The sequence below is a fragment of the Thamnophis elegans genome, chromosome 1 (assembly GCF_009769535.1).
Source record: "Thamnophis elegans isolate rThaEle1 chromosome 1, rThaEle1.pri, whole genome shotgun sequence".
In the NCBI taxonomy this organism is placed as follows: domain Eukaryota; kingdom Metazoa; phylum Chordata; class Lepidosauria; order Squamata; family Colubridae; genus Thamnophis; species Thamnophis elegans.
Window position 1 is genome coordinate 161,388,204 of NC_045541.1, and position 19,105 is coordinate 161,407,308.

Below are 19,105 nucleotides of genomic sequence, written 5' to 3' on the forward strand. Positions count from 1 at the left end.
CAAAATGGCCATGCCCACCCAGTCACATGCCCTCCCCCCCCCACCTAGCCACATCCACAGAACCGGTAGTAAAAAAAAACAACAACAACAAAAAAAAACCTGCCTATAGGAAGTGACCAGGGCTGAGCCTGATGGAGGGGTCAGACACATCATCAGTCATGAGTCCCATTGCAGCTGCAAAAGTCCAGCCCACTTTGAATTCCTTCTACTCTTCTCTATTGCCTTTTGCCTGTTTCCTTTGGCTCTTGGTAGTTCAGATTCCCGTAGAAAGCTTAAGCTTGCAATAACTGTTCATACCTATTTGAACTACCTGGATCTCCTGGTGCTAGACAATGCCTTCAGAAAAGGTGCTTTGAAGGTTCCTGTGAAGCCCTTTGGGCCATCATAAAATGTTGCACTGGCTCTGGTGCACTCATGACACATTTCAGTCGACTCACATTTGCAACTGGTTGCAGCATCCCACAGTCACATGACCATGCCGTGTGATGTTTTACTGCTGATTTCTGGTATTTTTTCAGCAAAAAATCTCCGATTCGCGAGAATTGGTTTGCACATTCAGCCATGTGAGTCAGATGTACGACTGTGCAATTCGCTTAATGACACCAAAAAAATGGTCATGAAATCAAATCTGATCATATGACTGCCTCGACCTAAGACCATCATGATTTACCACCAAAATCCCACTCATAATTGTGGGCATAAGTAAAGGACTAGCAGTATATGGCAGTCAGTTGTTATTTTGTGAGGAAAAAGTAATAATTCTTTATATAGTATCATCTTGTTCATCCCCTGCTAGGTCTAGTATTTTATTGCTAAAGAATGTTGTTGTATCCTGTCATAGATGGTTCTTGTGGTGAAAGTACAAGGAACAGAATCTAGAAAGAAGTTATTTCTGTGATCTCGCTCTGTCAACCCTGCAGAAATTCTGCAAAATAAATTGCAGCTAATCAATTTAATCCTGGAGAAAAAGAAAGTGCCTCAATACTACACTTAAAAAAAAAAAGACCGAGTTATCTTGCTTCCCCCACCCCCTTGGTCCTCCTTTTTCTTTTTTCCAGTTATCTGTTTATTTCCAAATAATCATTTATAAAAAATTAGAGGTACCAACCTGTGTAAATCCTTCAACAGTATTTGCATTTAAATTGAAAATGTGAATGCATCTGGTCTTATAAAGTGCCAAGTAATTATTTGATATTTAAAAGTTTGGAGATGTCCTGGTAGGATAATGGCTCACCACTTAATTGTTCTGACAGTTTTTGAAAGTTATGAATTGATTAAAGTTGAAGAGTGAACAAGGCTTCACAAAGAGCAGAGTAGAAAAACTCTTGCTATCTACAAGGAAAGATGAGTTAAAGGCATTAGTGAATAAATGAATTGTGATGTCCTAGTTTAAGCATACTCCCTTTGTAGTGTTCCATATTTAAATGTGTGTTGTTTTAGCACCTAATAAAGATTTGGAATCTAAGTAATGAGTCCAGACAATTCAGAGGGATGTGTTCAGCATATAAAAGTTTCCAAATTTCAATTCCTAATATTTTCAGATTAAAAAGGTTCAGCTGAGAAATTTTCATTTCATATCTTGAATACTGTGGGAGGAGGAGTGGCAGAACATGGGGGGCAGAGTTAAGAGAGGGATCAGGCTAGAATCCCTACAAGTAGACCAGGGATGGGTTCCTGTCAGCATTACTATCAGTATAGCGCAAAAAAAAAATGTGTGTGTACACATTTGCACCTAAAAAAGTCTATGCATGTGCACATTAGAAAAAGAAAAAAAGTTACATTTTTTCAATGAAGATTGTTCTGTGCATATGCAGAACAGAAAATCAAGATGGTGGCCCCAAGGATAGAACCAGTTCGGGCGCATGTCCGGCCAAGTTAGTACCTACTTGGTTGAACCGGGCCGAACCAGTAGGAACCCACCTGTGAAGTAGACTAAGTCCAAACCCTTCCCCCTTTGAATTCTATCAACCCTTATCTAACTCCAAAACAGATGCTAATTGTTAGTTGAGAAGATTCCTGTGCACAGGGTGTTTAGCAATAAATCAGTTTAATTGGACCTTCAATTTGGACTGGTTATTTTCAACTGACAGATGGGTGTTAAAAGTCAGAAAAGCTAGGGTCAATCTAGCATAGTCTTAAGAACAGAAGAGGAGTCCAGCTGGATCAGGCCAAAAATCTACTCTCCAGAATTTGTGTCACAACATAGCTAGCCTTATGCATACTACAAGTTCATAAGTATCCTGTGGGGAATGTAACCTTCTTCCACAGTTGCTCCTTAGAGTAAGGTATTCCATAAAGTGTACAAATCATTTTAAACTGGATTTGCATCATCAATTCAATATAAAATATCATATTGTTTCAATTTAAAACATTATTTTTATTTGAAACATTAAAACAATGTTATTTGGTATATCAAATCTTCAGATCTGCGCAATTCCATTGTTCAGAAAACAAATTGCTTCCCTGTATGTACGAAAGCAATCAATCTGTCAGTTCAAATTGAGTTGATTCAACTAATTAATTTAATTTGGAGATTTGATTGATTTGCCTTTCAGTGAAATTTCCAGATTGAATCTTCTCACAGTTATATATCTAAGGACATGTCCTTTGACTCTGGAGAAAATATGCACCCATCAGGATTAATCGTGTCATTGAATAGCTGTTCCAAAAAATGATGAAGGAGAAACTTCAATTTTGCCAAGACACAGAGCTATTGTAAGGCAACTGGGCTTCAGAAACTTAAATTAAAAGCAACTTGTACTTTTTAAAACAAAACAAAACACTTGTCTGACCTTCCAGGTTCTGGGTTTTGAATTTTATAGATCAGTAGGATATGTTGTCTGACTGAACAGAGATCCCCACCCTAACTGAATAGGTAGAGGAAGAAGACCTGTGCTGGTCTGCTCACCTTTAATCTTTTTTTCATAAAATCAGTAAATTAAGAGATCTCACAGACCGTCTGAAGAAAGTATAAGTTTCTTATCTAATTGTAGAAGAACAAAGTGGCCTTTCCTTTGATCATTACATTGCAGATGCAAATTCAAGTCAACCTACTTTTCCAATCTGGCATCTTCCAGATGCGCTGTCTGAACATTCTCAGAATTTTAATCCAAACACATCTGGAGGGGTCAAGATTGGAAAAGACAATTCAATCTTTCTTTCCTACATGCTTCAGTCAGAAATCTACAGAATAGTGATAGAACCATGGTGCTGGAGAAGACTCCTGTGAGTCCCTTGGATTGCAAGGTGATCAAACCAGTCAGTCCTAGAGGAGAAGAACCCTGACTGCTCTTTAGAAGGGCAGATCCTGAAGATGAAACTCAAATACTTTGGCCACCTAATGAGAAGGAAGGACTCACTGGAGAAGAGCCTAATGCTGGGAAAGATTGAGGGCAAAAGAAGAAAGGGACGACAGAGAATGAGGTGGATGGATGGAGTCACCGAAGCAGTAGGCGGGATCTTGAATGGACTCCAGAGGCTGGTAGAGGACAGGAAGGCCTGGAGGAACATTGTCCATGAGATTACGATGGGTCAGACACAACTTTGCAAATAACAACAATCTCCATTATCACAAAGTCTTCTCTCCCATCTGTTGTAATGTTCCCCATCTCCAAGAATTGTGGTAGTACAGTAGTTAGAATACAATATTGCAGGCTAATTCTGCTGACTGTCAGGAGTTCGTTGCTCACCTCCCATTCTTCCAAGGTCAGTAAAATGAAGACCCAGATTGTTGGGGGCAATATGCTGACTCTGTAAACCTCTCAGAGAGTGCTGTAAAGCACTATGAAGTGATATATAAGTCTAAGTGTTATTGCTAATACTGTCTCCTCTCCTGCCCTCCAAAATTCAGACTTCCTTAAATCCAGCCTGAAAACTTTTCATCCAAGCTGAGGTCTTGAATCAAAACCTTCATGTTTCAAAATTGTTCCTATATGTTACTCCACTGGCATTGAACTCATCTAAAATGTTTGTCTTTTAAGAGCGCTGTTTGGGATTGTGTTTAGAATTGGTGTTCTGCTCAGAAATGACTGTAATTTCTGAAGGTCTGAAGTGACGCATGCTGCTATGCCTTTGCAATACCTGTGGTGCCTGTACATTTTGGAAATAGATTATTAAATAGAAACCAGAGGTCTCCAGAGTTCTCTCTACTTTGTGATAGCTACCCTGTAGTCCCTGATGCTTGACTAAAGAAAAGCATGAATAATTTGTTGTCACTCCTCCTTAGTTGTAGGGGGATATTCAACTTTTCCAGCTATTCAGTCACTGTGCTGGGTTGTGCTTTATACTAGGAAATGCTAAGCTAATGCCACATGAGAATGGCTTTGTTTCCATGGTGCTAATAGGTCCTGCTTTTACTAGGATCATTTGAACTAATGGAAATGGGAATAACAATGAGATTGCTATGCTTGCCCGTCAGCTGTCATTTACTGTGGGCTGCTATTATTTAGTCTTTAAAATAAAACATGGATCAGCCTTGGTATTTGATTGCTTCCTTTATGCAATGTGGATGTCCAAATGTTACATTGAATGAGAGAGTTCTGATACTTTAATGATGGGGGATTTTTCCAATAAGCTGCTAAATCCAATCAGAAATCAGGTGAGTGGTATATATTCTACATCGTAGAAAAGATCTTAAGGAAGTATTTTAAACCATGCAAGGCAGGAAAAGTAGCGAAAACACATTTGAAATGAATGTTTGTGTATCTTGGGTTGCTGTATATTTACCTCAAGCTTATATTTAGCTGAAGCTTGCTGGTACTCAGCCCTTAAATCTTCATGCATCCGGTTGAAAGCCTCAGGCCCCCAAAAGAGTATATCAATAGATAAGCATGTAGAAATGACCCCAATGTATCTGTGACTAAGCTTTTGTAAGTCTAGCATGCTGCTTGCAGCATCAACAAGCCAAATGCTTAGAAGCCAGGCATAAAACCAATAGCTATCGCTTTCTATCATTCCTGACAGCTGGTATTCCAAGATTTACTGTCTCTAAACGTAAAAAATGCAAGGAGAAAAATAGGAACCACTTTGGTGGGAAGGTAACAGCGCTCCTTGTGTCTTTGACGTTTAGTCATGCCGGCCACATGACCATGGAGATGTCTTCAGACAGTGCTGGCTCTTTGGTTTTGAAATGGAGATGAGCACCACCCCCTAGAGCCAGGAATGACTAGCACATATGTGTGGGGGAACCTTTATCTTTAATAAAATCCAAAGAGCATGAACTCCTGTTCAGAGATATAGATAAACCGAATTTGAACTCATGGGAAAATGTGGACGTGCAGAACAGGTTGAAAAACAAAGAAGCCACCAGATCAGATCTGGAGACTAGTTATCAGAGATAAGAATTAACACACAATAGGTCACAAAGAAACAATTCATCAAGAACAGATGCAAACTAGAAGGCAGCCACCAAAGATCAAAAGTTTAATAATTAATTCCAAGACAGCAAGTCATATTTGACCAAGTAATGCAACAGGTCAACAAAAAGATGGTGATGCATGGAAAGGGAGAAGGAGGTTCATGTATGCCTCAGTGGTATGTCTGTAAAAAAAAGGAGTGATTTTTAATGGGAAAATTTGTAATAGTCTTATCTCAGAATTGTAGTTTGAAGAAGGAGGATAGGATGTCCCAAAGTTTTTTTTTTTTTTTTTTTTTTTTTTTTTTTCAGGAGGCAACTGGACTTTCTTGGGGTTTTTTTTTCTTTGAAGACGTTTTTCTTCTCATCCAGAAGCTTTTTCAGCTCTGAACCTTCTTGGATGAGAAGTGACTCATCTTCAAACCAAAAACAAGAAAGACCAGTTGCCTCCTGAAAAAGCACCTTTGGGACAACCGTGACCTGGATGACTGAGAATCTCTACAGATTTTAAGTAGGATAGGAATGGAGAGGGATGATATTATCAGGAGACTTCTACATACAACCAAGAAAACAAAGAAATGGATCATTGAACAAGGTTCTCACCCAAGGCATAAAGGAACAGGCTCAAATTTACCACACATTATGCAAAGACCTAACTCTCTGGGGAAGAGTCTATTGCTGGGAAAGGTAGAAAGTAAGAGAAGTAGAAGGTGACCAGCAGCAAGATTCAATTACCAATTGCAGTGGTATGGAGTGTAAGACCTGAAAGACAAAGTTAGCAGCAGAGGAAATCAATCTATGTGGTTACTAGAAATTTACAATTACTTAATGACACATTAATCATCTCATAATTATATTGTTTTCATTCATTAGTACAGTGTTTGTTTGTTTGTTTTTTACTGCATGGACTGAGAGGCTTTTAAGGAGGTTGAGCATATTTGGATTTGTAGAGAATCAAGCCTTCCAAAGATGCTATCTATCACCTCTCAACATAACATTGTCTTTTAAAAGTATATAATTAAGCAACCAACCTCCAATATTATTTTCAAAGAATGTTTCCCCCCCCCTGTGAAGGACCCAGTGGAAGAGAACATTCTTGGAAATAAAAATCATGCTCGAGGCTGGCATTTTGCTTTGAAACATGCTTGCTTCTATTTTAGAGAGAGAGAGAGAGAGAAAAGCCAGGTGGGACTGACAGCCTGCTGGACATCAAGGGAGAGGTTTATTCCAACAGCCAGATGTCAAGTAGAAAGAGGGGTTTCCCCTATGGACAAGGCAAATGGCAAAAGCAGCATTGCCACGCTGCAATCCAAGCTCTGCCCTCTTAGGCGTGGGTCATGACATCACATGCAGATCAGTGGTGTGGTAGTCTAGAGGTGGAGCTCTCGCCTCCCTATCAGGAGGCTGTGAGTTCAATCCTAGGTAGAAGCAGATATTTCTCTTTCTGGGCACGTTGTGAATATATCTTGCCCAGATTCCACCCTGCAAAGGATTATGGGGTCGTTAAAAGAATATGATGGCATCGCATGTAGATCCATTGCAATAGCAGACTGTTGCTCTTGTCATTTGAAAGCTTCAAATCCTGCAGACACCACTATTTTTTTTTCTTTTTCCCCTTCCTAACCACACTGCCTGCAATACCTTAGATAGAACCTGAGTTTTTGGAAAGCTGCTTGTTCTGCTTGCACAGCTAGATCTACAGTATCTCCCATTAAGCAAAAAAAAAAAAAACACTTAAAATTTGCTTTTGAAAATGCAGGCTGGAGCTCAAAAGCAGGAAGGGTGAAACCTGAATCGATTTAGACCTGGGAATTGTGGATTGTTTATTTTCATTTGCCTGGGAAGCTGCATCCCATAAATATCTGAAGTAAATATCTAATAAATATCTAAATCGGTATGTCCCTCTAATTCTGAAAATGGGGTTATCTCTGCTAAAATAATTTCTGTTAAAAGTTGGGGAACTTGTTTACTTGGTTTTTGGTATATGATTAACATTTGATGAATCCCCTCCAGTATTCTATGGGAACAATAATTGGAGACCATGTTTATATTGCTGTCTTTTCAACCAATCATCATCTAAATATTTGCTTGCTATTGCTCAACCTCTTGACAGATTACAGATGTTACCCATGTTACCAACACACTGAGGAAAAATGTGATGTTTTTGTCTTCTTATTAAGAGATGAAGGATTCTATCTCTGGGTGAGAACTGTGATGCCTCTCAAAAGATTTGTCCCAGGGTGCACTGCTGAGCTGTCAGGAAATGTGTAAAATATCCATGATTATCTTCAGAATGATGCTCTTACCCAAAATCAAGAGCTGATCCCTAGCCTTACTGTTTGTAGTGACAATATTGGCTGGGAACATATCAGCTTACTGCACAAAGCAGACAACCATTTAGCCACGTCCTATTTTTATCTAGGTCTCCTCCTCCTAGGAAATACCAGGAGGGAAGCATTCAAACCTATACAATGTCTTAGAATCTGACAGGCTGTGGAATGCATGACAACAGTGCTAAATTTTGCATTTCAATGTTTGTCATCTGGAGCTTGCATTTTTCCTCAACCTTTACTTAACAAACTATCTACTCAGGGTCTTCCTCCTCGTGGGTATTTTCCATTGTGAGGCAAGATGGGGAGGGACATGTACAGCCAGAAATTATACGAAGACTGCTGCTGCCACAAAGATTATGTGTAAATAACATCTATAAAGCCCAATCTGTCTGCTTAGACTGGTAGCTCTTATCAATTAATTCCATACACACATATACATGAACACACACACAACATTTTATCTTTTTTAAAAAAAAATTTAAACAATACCTTTTAGAGATGAAAATAAAGGTAATGTGGGGTCATCATATTGTTATCAACTATTACAACTGAATACTTTCAAAGAAAGTTTTTCTGTAAGACAAAAATAGGTTTTCAGACTTGATTGTATCAATGCCACTGGCAGCAATATCTTCTAAGGTAGGAAGAAAATTAAGGAACCTGTTGGCCAGTGGTTTGGCTTTCAGGTATACACACAGGGGGAGGGGGAGAGAGAGAAAGAGAAAAGAGAGAAATAAACATCCTTCAAATATTTGTAAATTTTGCTGATGCGCTTAAGTCAACGATAGGCCAAAAGAAGAGCTTAAGCGGAGGGTTGAAAAAGAAACAGCTTTTTTTAAAAAAATCAAACCAAAGAGCTGGTGTTCCATGAACATACAGACAAGCTGCATGTAAAGAACGAACGTCACACCTTGGGGAAGGTATTGCATCATTTTATACCTTCAGAGACATCACCTTGGTACCCAATTCTGGCCCTGTTGCATATTCAATATGCAAATACCAGCTGCGACCTGATTGGTTGGTCGTTTTGACAGTTGGTCTGAGTGCTAGTATAAATACCCTGACAGTTGCAGGGAACGTTTGAATCGCTTGTCACCTGTGTTATAATAAAGATCTGTCTTGCACATGGCTCCTGCGTGTCAATTCCCTCACAACAACAACCCACACGTTTACAATACTGGCGACGAGGGTGGGATTGATATGTGATTCCCGCAGAGCCTAACAACATCAGCCAACTAGTAAGGAGCCACAGGACAGCCAGAAGCCCTGTCGCTGCCTCCGTTCTCCGGGCCGTGCTGCCTGCGCCCACTGCGAGCCTTGCCACCGTGCCTCAACTCCTGCCGAAGCCGCTCGTTGCATGCCTTCGGCGCCTACAGGCCTCCAGGGCCTGCCTTCCTGTCCTGCCTGCCTTCCAGGCACCTAGCTGTTTCCAGCTGCCTCTGCCGAGGCCGTCCTACGAAGGCTGCAAGCATCTCAAAGCCCCTGTCTCCACTTAGCTGCCTCCAGGGCACGAATTCCTCCCCGCGATGCCTGCCTGACCAGGAGAGAGAGGAAGAAGGAGGAGGACTGAAGCGTGTCCCTGCCATCCGTCTCCTGCCTTGCTTCCTCGGCCTCCTGGCCTCAGCTCCGCGCCTCAACGAAGGGAAAGGAGAAGCCTGCCTTCTCGGCCTCCCGACGCCTCCTCGGCCTTCCGTCGTTCCCCTGTCTTAGCTGCCTCCAGGGGCCTGAAATCCTCCTGTCCTGCCTGCTAGCTCCATTCTCTGCCTTGAGGAGAAGCCGCCCCTCCCTGCCTCCCCGCGAGCCTGCTTCCCAACGGGAAGCCGAGGAGCCTCTCTCAACGCTCCTCCTAGACCTCCGTGCTGCCTGCCAGTCCCCACCTCCGTACAAGGCGGTGCCTCTGCTGTCCAAGCCATCTGCGAGCAGCGAGCCGCCTCCAGGGCCGATTTTCAAGCCTGGACCGAGAGAATCAAAGTTGTTTTGTTTGGGCATGCGCAGTTAAGGGGGGGGAATTTTAAATAAATAAAATGTGAATAAAGTAACGAGGGAAAGGAAGAAATGTGAAATGTGAGAAACGTAATGTGAAAATTACTGGAGGGAGGAGGAAGAGAAACAGAATTGCTAATAGTACATTCAAGGACTGCTGTTTGGAATGAAAAAAAAATGGGGGAACTGCTGTTTGAATCGTATTAATAAAAATAATTCACTTAACATGGGGAAATATGCAAATGTAATTTTCAAAGTTGCTTGTTATAATATTGTGTCCACCACCCCCCTTCAACTGATCTGGGGGAAAGGAGTGTTGCATATTCAATATGCAAATACCAGCTGCGACCTGATTGGTTGGTCGTTTTGACAGTTGGTCTGAGTGCTAGTATAAATACCCTGACAGTTGCAGGGAACGTTTGAATCGCTTGTCACCTGTGTTATAATAAAGATCTGTCTTGCACATGGCTCCTGCGTGTCAATTCCCTCACAACAACAACCCACACGTTTACAATAGGCCCCATGGCCCATGTCATCCTTGTAGCCCTGCATTGGCCGTGCAGCAAGGAACAGGAGGGATGAATGCTTAGCAACCAAAGTATTTACCCGATATAACCCTGAAAGGCCATGACATACCCTGCACCAGGCACTGAGTTGTACACAAAAACAAGATAACAGGAGTTAGATCACTGGTAGAAGCAAATGGCAGAAGCAATTCTACTTTTTCCAGGAGCAAAGCAATTCTTACATAAGTGAAATAGCAAGTTATTATTATGTCCCAGTAATTCTACGTATTCTATGGTGACATGCCATAGTTCAGCTCAGAACATAACTACTATGATCTACTTTAACCAGGCTGTCCTTGAAAATCACTTAGAAGCTTCAGTTGACCCAGAATTCAATGATATAGACAGTTTGCCCTCATGATACCTCTTCTTCATGAGCTGCACTTGTTACCAGTATGCTTTTGAGTGTGTGATGTGTATGATGTGTGTGTGTGTGTGTGTGTGTGTGTGTGTGCGTGTGTGTGTGTGTGTGCGTGCGTGCAGTAATTAGTCAGGGCACACCATTTTTTCTTCTTCATTCTTTTTTTTTATAATTATTAAACAAATTCATATAGTCTCCCAACTCACACATAGGTCAAAAATTATTATATTGTATTTGCTGTTCTGTTTAGGTTTTTTATTATTATTATTGTACCCATCCAGAGACTGTTAAGACAGGGCAGTGCCTAAGTTGAGAAAGTAAATTGAGTTAAATTAAATTATCCTTCTGTTGTTTAACCTAGAAGGAATGTGTCATGTTTCCATCTGTGGGAAATGTCACAGGTGAGAATCCAAAAGAAGATCTTAGTTTTATCCCTGTCCGCAACTGTTGAATTCAACTGTGTCTACTTTGCTGTTTTCAGAAAGAAAATGTAAATTATTACATTTCAGATGGATTTTGAAATTGATTGACTGTTCGTGTTGCTTGTATGGAGAGAGTGCTCTTTATCGGAGCACACCAGATTTGTTACAGCTTTATTTGGATTGTTTTCTACTGCTTTTCTTTTGAAATGGTTCTATTATAATATTCATATTTTAGATTTACCGTATTTTTCAGAGAATAAGAGGCATCTTTTTCCCTTAAAAAAGAGGCTGAAAATCTGAGTGTGGCTTATACACTGAATACAGCATTTTTTGCCTCCTGAAACCCCGCCCCCTTCACCAAAATGGCCATGTATAGCCTTTCGGAGGCTTTCAGACTGAGCAAAGAATGGACTGTTTTTTTGCTTAATTTCCCCCCAGCCCCCAGGAGCACTCTACAAGCACCCTAAAGGCTATGCGTGCCCCCCCTTTTTTTTTGACAAAAAACGGGCCCATTTTTGTGAAAAACGGGCCGGTTTTTGCTCATTGGGGGGGGGGGCCATCCTTAGGAGCACTCTACAAGCCTCCTAAAGGCTACTCATGTCCTTTTTTTAAAAAAAATGGGCTCATTTTTTTTGTGAAAAACGGGCCATTTTTGGATGTCTGCAAAGTACAAAAACTTTTTTTAACAAATTTGCCTCTTCAAAATGTTGGTGCGTCTTATACTCTGGTGCATCTTATACTCCAAAAAATATGGTATTCTTGTAAACTATCTGTAGTTGGATTTAAAGTCTAGTGTGTTTTGCAGGAAGAAGAATTGTAGACCTCAAAGCATGATTCCTTTGCAGAAGTGATTCTTATATTCAAAACCAGTTATCCCATCAAATTGGTCATGCCTTCTCTCTCACCTGTGTGCAAATAGGTCAGTGTTGCACCAAACTCATTCATATTCTGCTTACCCCATTTTAGCCTTGAAGAAAGGAAGGTTCTGGATCACACCTGACCCATATCATAAAGACGACAACATTCAGATAGGAAGAGAGGTCAAGATCTCTTGTCAAGTAGAAGCGATTCCCTCTGAAGAGCTCATGTTCAGTTGGTTTAAGAATGGTCGACCTCTGCGCAGCTCTGAAAGGATGGTGATTACTCAAACAGACCCCGATGTCTCTCCAGGAACCACCAATTTGGACATCATTGATTTGAAATTCACGGATTTTGGGACATACACATGTGTTGCAGCTCTGAAAGGTGGTGGCATCTCAGATATCAGCATCGACGTCAACATTTCCAGCAGCACAGGTGAGGGTGTTTCTGTAACCTCCCGTAGGAATTGTAGAAATTCACTGCCAATTCTTTTCGGAAGACAGCAAGCTTTTTGAAAGAAACCCAGGTCATTTCCCCGCCCCCCTCAAAACCCAATGGTATGAGCAAACTGCAGCCATCAGCCTAATTTCAATACCTTTTCCTCTACAAACTAGTTTTATGGAAAATGCAACTCCCACCTTCTTCAGTGGGAGTGAAGGAAAGAGAAATAAGAATGTGTCAAAAATAAAGGATATCAGGAATTTAGAATTTAGAAACAAAGTTTAGAAAAAAAAAAGAATAGGTTGTCTTTCTCCTAGGTTGTCATTAGTCATGGGCAATCTTCCCCTTGCAAATTATTCCCAAAAGCATAAAGACCCTGTTACACTCCCTGGTTAACATGCAGCTGTTTTCACAATGGATTTTTCCCCAGTTTCCTTAAAAATACAGGAAACTAACTGATGGAGATTTTGCATTCAAAGCACACATGCTGCCACTGTGCTGTGACCCTTCAAAATACTTCCACATTGATGTAGGAATGAATATGAGAAACATTTGAGGATCTGAAAATAGATTTGCTCATAGGAGTGGGGGATATTGTTGCTTGGTGGTGTGTTTCAGTTCAGTTCCAGCAAAACATATGCTGAAAGGCAGAATATGTGTATCTCCATATGTGTTTGTCAAACAAAGATTATTAAATGTCTGGCATATGATGGATGAATACTAGAGGTTTGTGTTTGCCTTGCAAGGCTGAAGCAGAGAGGGACATTCTATCTGTTGGAGTGTTTCTTCTTAGACAGAAAGCATTATCTTTTCTTAAAATAGATTCATTTGGAAGAACAATTGGATGTATCGGAAGAATCCATCAGATGGCTGTACCTGAAAGCTTTTCATAGCTTCTTCAGCCAGTGATAGATTATGCTACATACTGGACTTGGTACTTCACCATGTGTAAGAAAAGTCAAAAGAGAGAAAGAAGAAAACCAATGCTTGTAGGATGCTAATACTCTCAAAACAGTTGTAGGAGCACCTTGGTCGTAAAACAATTGTGGATATCATACTATGTATGTAAAATCATTACTAACTTACCAAGTCCATGATAACAATTATTTAACTATGGATTTACAGTATATACATTATATTTTTGTTAAATACATTCAGAATAACTAACACAAAATTATATATCATGAAATGAATTGGACATGCAAATTTATTGATTCTGTTAAAAGCAGTCCTGCAGTCTAATTCAGTGTTTTTCAACCTTTTTTGTGCAAAGGCACACTTTTTTCATGAAAAAAATCACGAGGCACACCACCATTAGAAAATGTTAAAAATTTTTAACTCTGTGCCTATATTGACTATATATAAGGTGTTTTTCCCACGGCACACCTTACACTATGTCACGGCACACTAGTGTGCCACGGCACAGTGGTTGAAAAACACTGGTCTAATTAGTTCCAATAATAAAATTATTAAGAGCCAAGGTGGCGCAGTGGTTAAATGCAGCACTGCAGGCTACTGCTAGATCAGCAGGTCAGCGGTTCAAATCTCACCGGCTCAGGGTTGACTCAGCCTTCCATCCTTCTGAGGTGGGTAAAATGAGGACCCAGATTGTTGGGGGCAATATGCTGACTCTCTGTAAACCGCTTAGAGAGGCCTGAAAGGCCTATGAAGCGGTATATAAGTCTACTGCTATTGCTATATTGCTATAAAATCTAATTTCATACCTTAAAATGATGAGCAAAATCTAACAGCTGAAGCATGGAACTTCAAGCCATTTCCAAAACTTGATTGGGGGGAAAAAAAGGCTTAAACCTGCAACATACTACCTGTTACCCTGTTTCTCCAAAAATAAGACCTCTCCGGATAATAAGTCCAATTGGGCTTTTGAGTGCATGCACTAAAATAAGCCCTCCCCCAAAAATAAGCCCTCCCCAAAAATATTGCAACACAGCAGCAGGCATGAAGTCACCACACTCACCGCCTCCTGCACCTCAAAAATAGTAACACCTGCCTGAAAATAAGGCCAAGTGCTTATTTCAGGGGTCAAAAGAAAATAAGATCCTGTGTTATTTTAGAGGAAATATGGTAGCCAAGGACATACATAGGAAAGTTAGACTGGACAAGATACTGTACCCTGGAAATGGAAAGAAGTGGAAGAAAAAAATGATCTTTTTGCTGTAGGTAGATGGTTTAAGGTTTAAGGTTTATTTAGTTTGTATGCCGCCCTATTCCCGAGAGACTCAGAGCAGCTAACAATCTGAAGGGGAAGGGGGGTACAAAATAAAATAAAAAGACAAACAATTTAAAAATACAGCAACAGTCGTAACCTCGGATGGGGCTGGAAGATTCAACAGCCCCAGGCCTGCCGGAGCAGCCAGATCTTAGTTGCTTTGCAGAAAGGCTGAAGGGAGGTGAGGGTCCAGATCTCAATGGGGAGATCGTTCCAGAGGACCAGAGCAGCCACAGAGAAGGCCCTCCCCCAGGGAGTTGCCAGCCGGCATTGGCTGGCAGATGGGATTCGGAGGAAACCTAGTCTGTGGGATCTAATAGGTCTTTGGGAGGTAATTGGCAGGAGGCGGTCTCTCAAGTACCCAGGTCCGATACCATGTAGGGCTTTAAAAGTAACAACTAGCACCTTGAAGCGTGTCCGGAGACCAATGGGCAGCCAGTGCAGCTCGCGGAGGATAGGTGTGACTTGGGTGTACCGAGGTGCACCCAAAATCGTTCGCGCGGCTGCGTTCTGGACAAGCTGAAGTCTTTGAACACTCTTCAAGGGCAGCCCCATGTAGAGCGTGTTACAGTAGTCCATTCTTGAGGTCACGAGGGCGTGAGTGACTATCCGAAGGGCCTCCCGATCCAGATAGGGTTGCAATTGGTGCACCAGGCGAACCTGGGCAAAGGTCCCCCTGGTCACAGCCGACAGATGGTGTTCTAAAGTCAGCTGCGGATCCAGGAGGACTCCCAAATTGTGAACCCTCTCTGAGGGGCATATAATTTCACCCCCCAGGCTGAGAGATGGAATAGCTGGACCATCTTTGGGAGGGAGTGTCAATAGCCACTCGGTCTTGTCAGGATTGAGTACAAGCTTGTTCGTTCCCATCCAAACCCTAACAGCCTCCAGGCACTGGCACATCACTTCTACCGCTTCACTGAGTTGGCACGGGGCGGACAGATACAACTGTGTATCGTCCGCATATTGGTGATATTTAATCTCGTGCTGATGTATGATCTCACCCAGCGGCTTCATGTAGATGTTAAATAGGAGGGGGGAGAGGACCGAACCCTGTGACACCCCATAGTTGACCTCTGCCCTCCGACCAACACCGACTGCCACCTGTCCGAGAGGTAGGAGAAGAACCACCGAAGGACGGTGCCTCCCACTCCCACCTCTCACAACCGTCGCAGAAGGATACCATGGTCGATGGTATTGAAGGCCGCTGAGAGGTCAAGGAGCACTAAGATAGAGGAGTGACCCCTATCCCTGGCTCTCCAGAGATGGCATTTCCAAGGATATATTTGTTCTTCTGAGTGTCCCATTTAAGTATTGTTGTTGAGGCCTTACTGCAGGCATGTTGTGGATCTCTCAAAAATCTCTCAGAGATGAGACTCAATGATTGCTGTAGAAGGTCATAGTCAATCCCAAAACATCAATTTAGCAGGAAATAATCTACAAATATATTCTGACACATCTCTTAACTGCAGGATTTTATATGTCACTTCACCTTACCTTTGTCCTTTTGCTTGGCAGATGGGCATCTTCTCAAAACTCCAACTTTTTCCTCCCCCAGTTTCTATTCTCGTCTATGTGACTCGAAGGCATTCTTCTAAATAAATATGTTGCCAGAGGCAAGCATTTGGCATTGTGGAATCCCAGCTCACCTTGCATTTTTCATTTTTGAAATCTATCCTCTGTCTATTTCTTGGTTCAGTGAACTTGGAAATGGGTATTGGTAATACCAGATTTACCATTTCACCCCATCCATAATCCTTCACCTAGCTTTGTGCTGTCCATCTGGGTCCATGGTGTGGAAAATGCCTGCCTGCCCTGCGTCCTATTTTGTGTAATAGGATGTCCTAAAGTCACTCCTCAGCCTCTCGTTTAAAAGACTCTTGAGTAACAGGACTCGGAACATTCACAACTTGAAACCGTGTGGAAATTCAGCCATCCCAAATATATAAGAGTAGGCTTTTTGTTTGTCTGAATTCTTCGGAGCTTTCGCATCTGATTGGTAAAGCCCATACATTAATCTGGTTAAACAAGGTTTCTGCCCACTATTTCAACTTGATCAGTGTTTCTTAACCTTGGCAAGTTGAAGGTGTATGGACTTGAATTCCCAGAATTCAGCCAGCCAGCCTAGCTTAAACCTTCCAAGGTTGAAAAACACTGAATTAGACGATTTGGAGATATATCATTTCTCCCCACAAGCAAAATGTCATTTGCCTCCATCTGGTTTTTCAAAGGTGTTACTTGAAATATGAAAACATGTTTCCATATAGGCTATCAAACATATATTTCATATTCTTTCACATTGGTCTTTAATTTGGATAAGATAGATCAGGGTAGGTTGGTCTCCTTTCAACTAACTTTTTTAATCTACAAAAGAAATTTGCCAATTAAATGTCACTTTTCTATTAAACAGTGGTCTCTGGCCCTTATGATAAACTGCTGTGTGTGTTCTGGGTAACTTTGACAGGGTGTGAAAGGAATAATCTTCTTTCTTTTTAGTTCAAAAGTGCTTATTGATGGTTTTTTCCCCTTAAAGTTGTGTCTGTTGTCATAATAATAAAAGTAATTTTCTAGTCTATATAATTAATGACTCAAGTCAGGGCATTTTCAAGCTGCAGGCATTCATTTAAAAACATCACTTTTAATATTGCCATTTATTGACTGGAAAAATGTCCTTTTTAATTGAGAAGTTTTGTTGTTGTTGTTTTCTTCCTTTTATCCCTGGAAACAAACAGAAGGAGATGAAATTTGGGGGTTTTGCAAAACATACTTATGTGTCTTTTTTTAGGCTTTACATACTGCTCCTTTTAATACAAATGACACATATTTCTTTAAAAGAGCCCACTGTTTTGGCATTGTTGACCTCTCCCAATGGATGCTCTGGTCAATTTGTCCTTTGTTATTTTACTCCTGACTCCATTTGGTTATCTTGTTAATTATTATGATTCGTCACACAGTCAGCCAGATGTTCAGATGGGATTTGGCATTTTTATCCACCTATCAAGTCCTTCCCAAGGACCTGGAATAGGCATAGGTGAATGTTTGGTGGTGTTAAAGATATTGTTGCAGGATGTAACCTGTTCCAAGTAAAGTTGCCTTTTGCAACTCATCGTCATCATATTCCTAGTGGTTTTTTTTTCCTCCTCATAGATTCAGTGTCCACATTTTGGATAACAAACACCAACTTGTGTAATAAAACGCAGCACCCAAGTCTAACTGGGTGAGCTGCCTGTTGCGACTGACTGATATAATTATGTCAATGCCAATGGTGTTCAAGTGGTGCTTCAAACCACCCATTTGTATCAGAGGGAGTTCTGGCTTATACAATATAATGCAATAGCAGAGTTGGAAGGGACCTTGGAGGTCTTCTAATCCAAACCCCTGCCTAGGCAGGAAACCCTATACCGTTTCAGACAAATGGCTATCCAACATCTTCTTAAAGACTTCCAGTGTTGCAGCATTCACAACTTCTGGAGGCAAGCTGTTCCACTGAATAATTGTTCTAACTGTCAGGAAATTTCTCCTCAATTCTAAGTTGCTTCTCTCCTTGATCAGTTTCCACCCATTGCTTCTTGTTCTACCCTCAGGTGCCTTGGAGAATAGTTTGACTCTCTCTTCTTTGTGGCAACCCCTGAGATATTGGAATACTGCTATTATATCTCCCCTAGTCCTTCTTTTCATTAAACTAGACATACCCAGTTCCCGCAACCATTCTTCATATGTTTTAGTCTCCAGTCCTCTTATCCTCTTTGTTGCTCTTCTCTGCACTCTTTCTAGAGTCTCCACATCTTTTCTACATCGTGGCAACCAAAACTGAATGCAGTATTCCAAGTGTGGCCTTATACTTTATTGTGTACAATAAAGTATTAAAAGCATAAAAACGTATACAAAATTTTACAGTGGCAAGGAATATTAACAATTGATTTAAAGGAAGGGAGATCTAAAATCAATAATCAATGAGCAATATTGTACTATATTGTAACATCCTTCTTTGTGTGGTCAATTTTGTCCAGCATGTTGTTTTCAACAGTGCTCACAAGCAGTGATATTCTGTCACACAATTGATAGCTGATATTTTAATTTTGGTCAAAAATAGGAGTTGGATAGGTTGCTGGTTTTTAGATGTACTGAATAAGGCTTGTGCTGCTTTTGTTTATATATATATTGTGTTTATTTCTATTATGGAGCTGCAGGAGTAGCACTATAGTTAAAAGTATTCTTCATTTTTCAGTATTGTACCACAGCAAGATCTAAAGACTAATATGATTGTCATAAAATCAGGACAAGTTCTTTGATGAAGAACATTAACGTAGTCACATTTCAAGGAGAAAAAAGAGAATAATGTCTGCATTCTTTCCTTAGTATTATCTTAGTTTTGTATGTTTGTTTTAATCAGTAAATACCTTGGTAAACATTTTTATTCCTCAGTGTAGCAGATTGAGTAGACTGAGAAAACATATAGATTGATGGACTAGAAGAAAATACCCTATTTTTCTGGATTTGGATTGTTTCTATTGTCAACCCTGAAGAGAATCTTGCTGAGGCCATCTTGAAGGCT

At 40.8% G+C, this 19,105-nt stretch overlaps 1 protein-coding gene across 1 annotated transcript in view; it reads left to right on the forward strand.

The window, feature by feature from the left end:
• MDGA2 (MAM domain containing glycosylphosphatidylinositol anchor 2) overlaps positions 1 to 19,105 on the forward strand; it is a 448,026-nt gene that overhangs the window by 211,482 nt on the left and 217,439 nt on the right. The window contains exon 7 of the mRNA XM_032214074.1: positions 11,985 to 12,314. Coding sequence (XP_032069965.1) covers positions 11,985 to 12,314 — 330 coding nt within the window. The remainder of the gene's footprint in view (positions 1 to 11,984; positions 12,315 to 19,105) is intronic.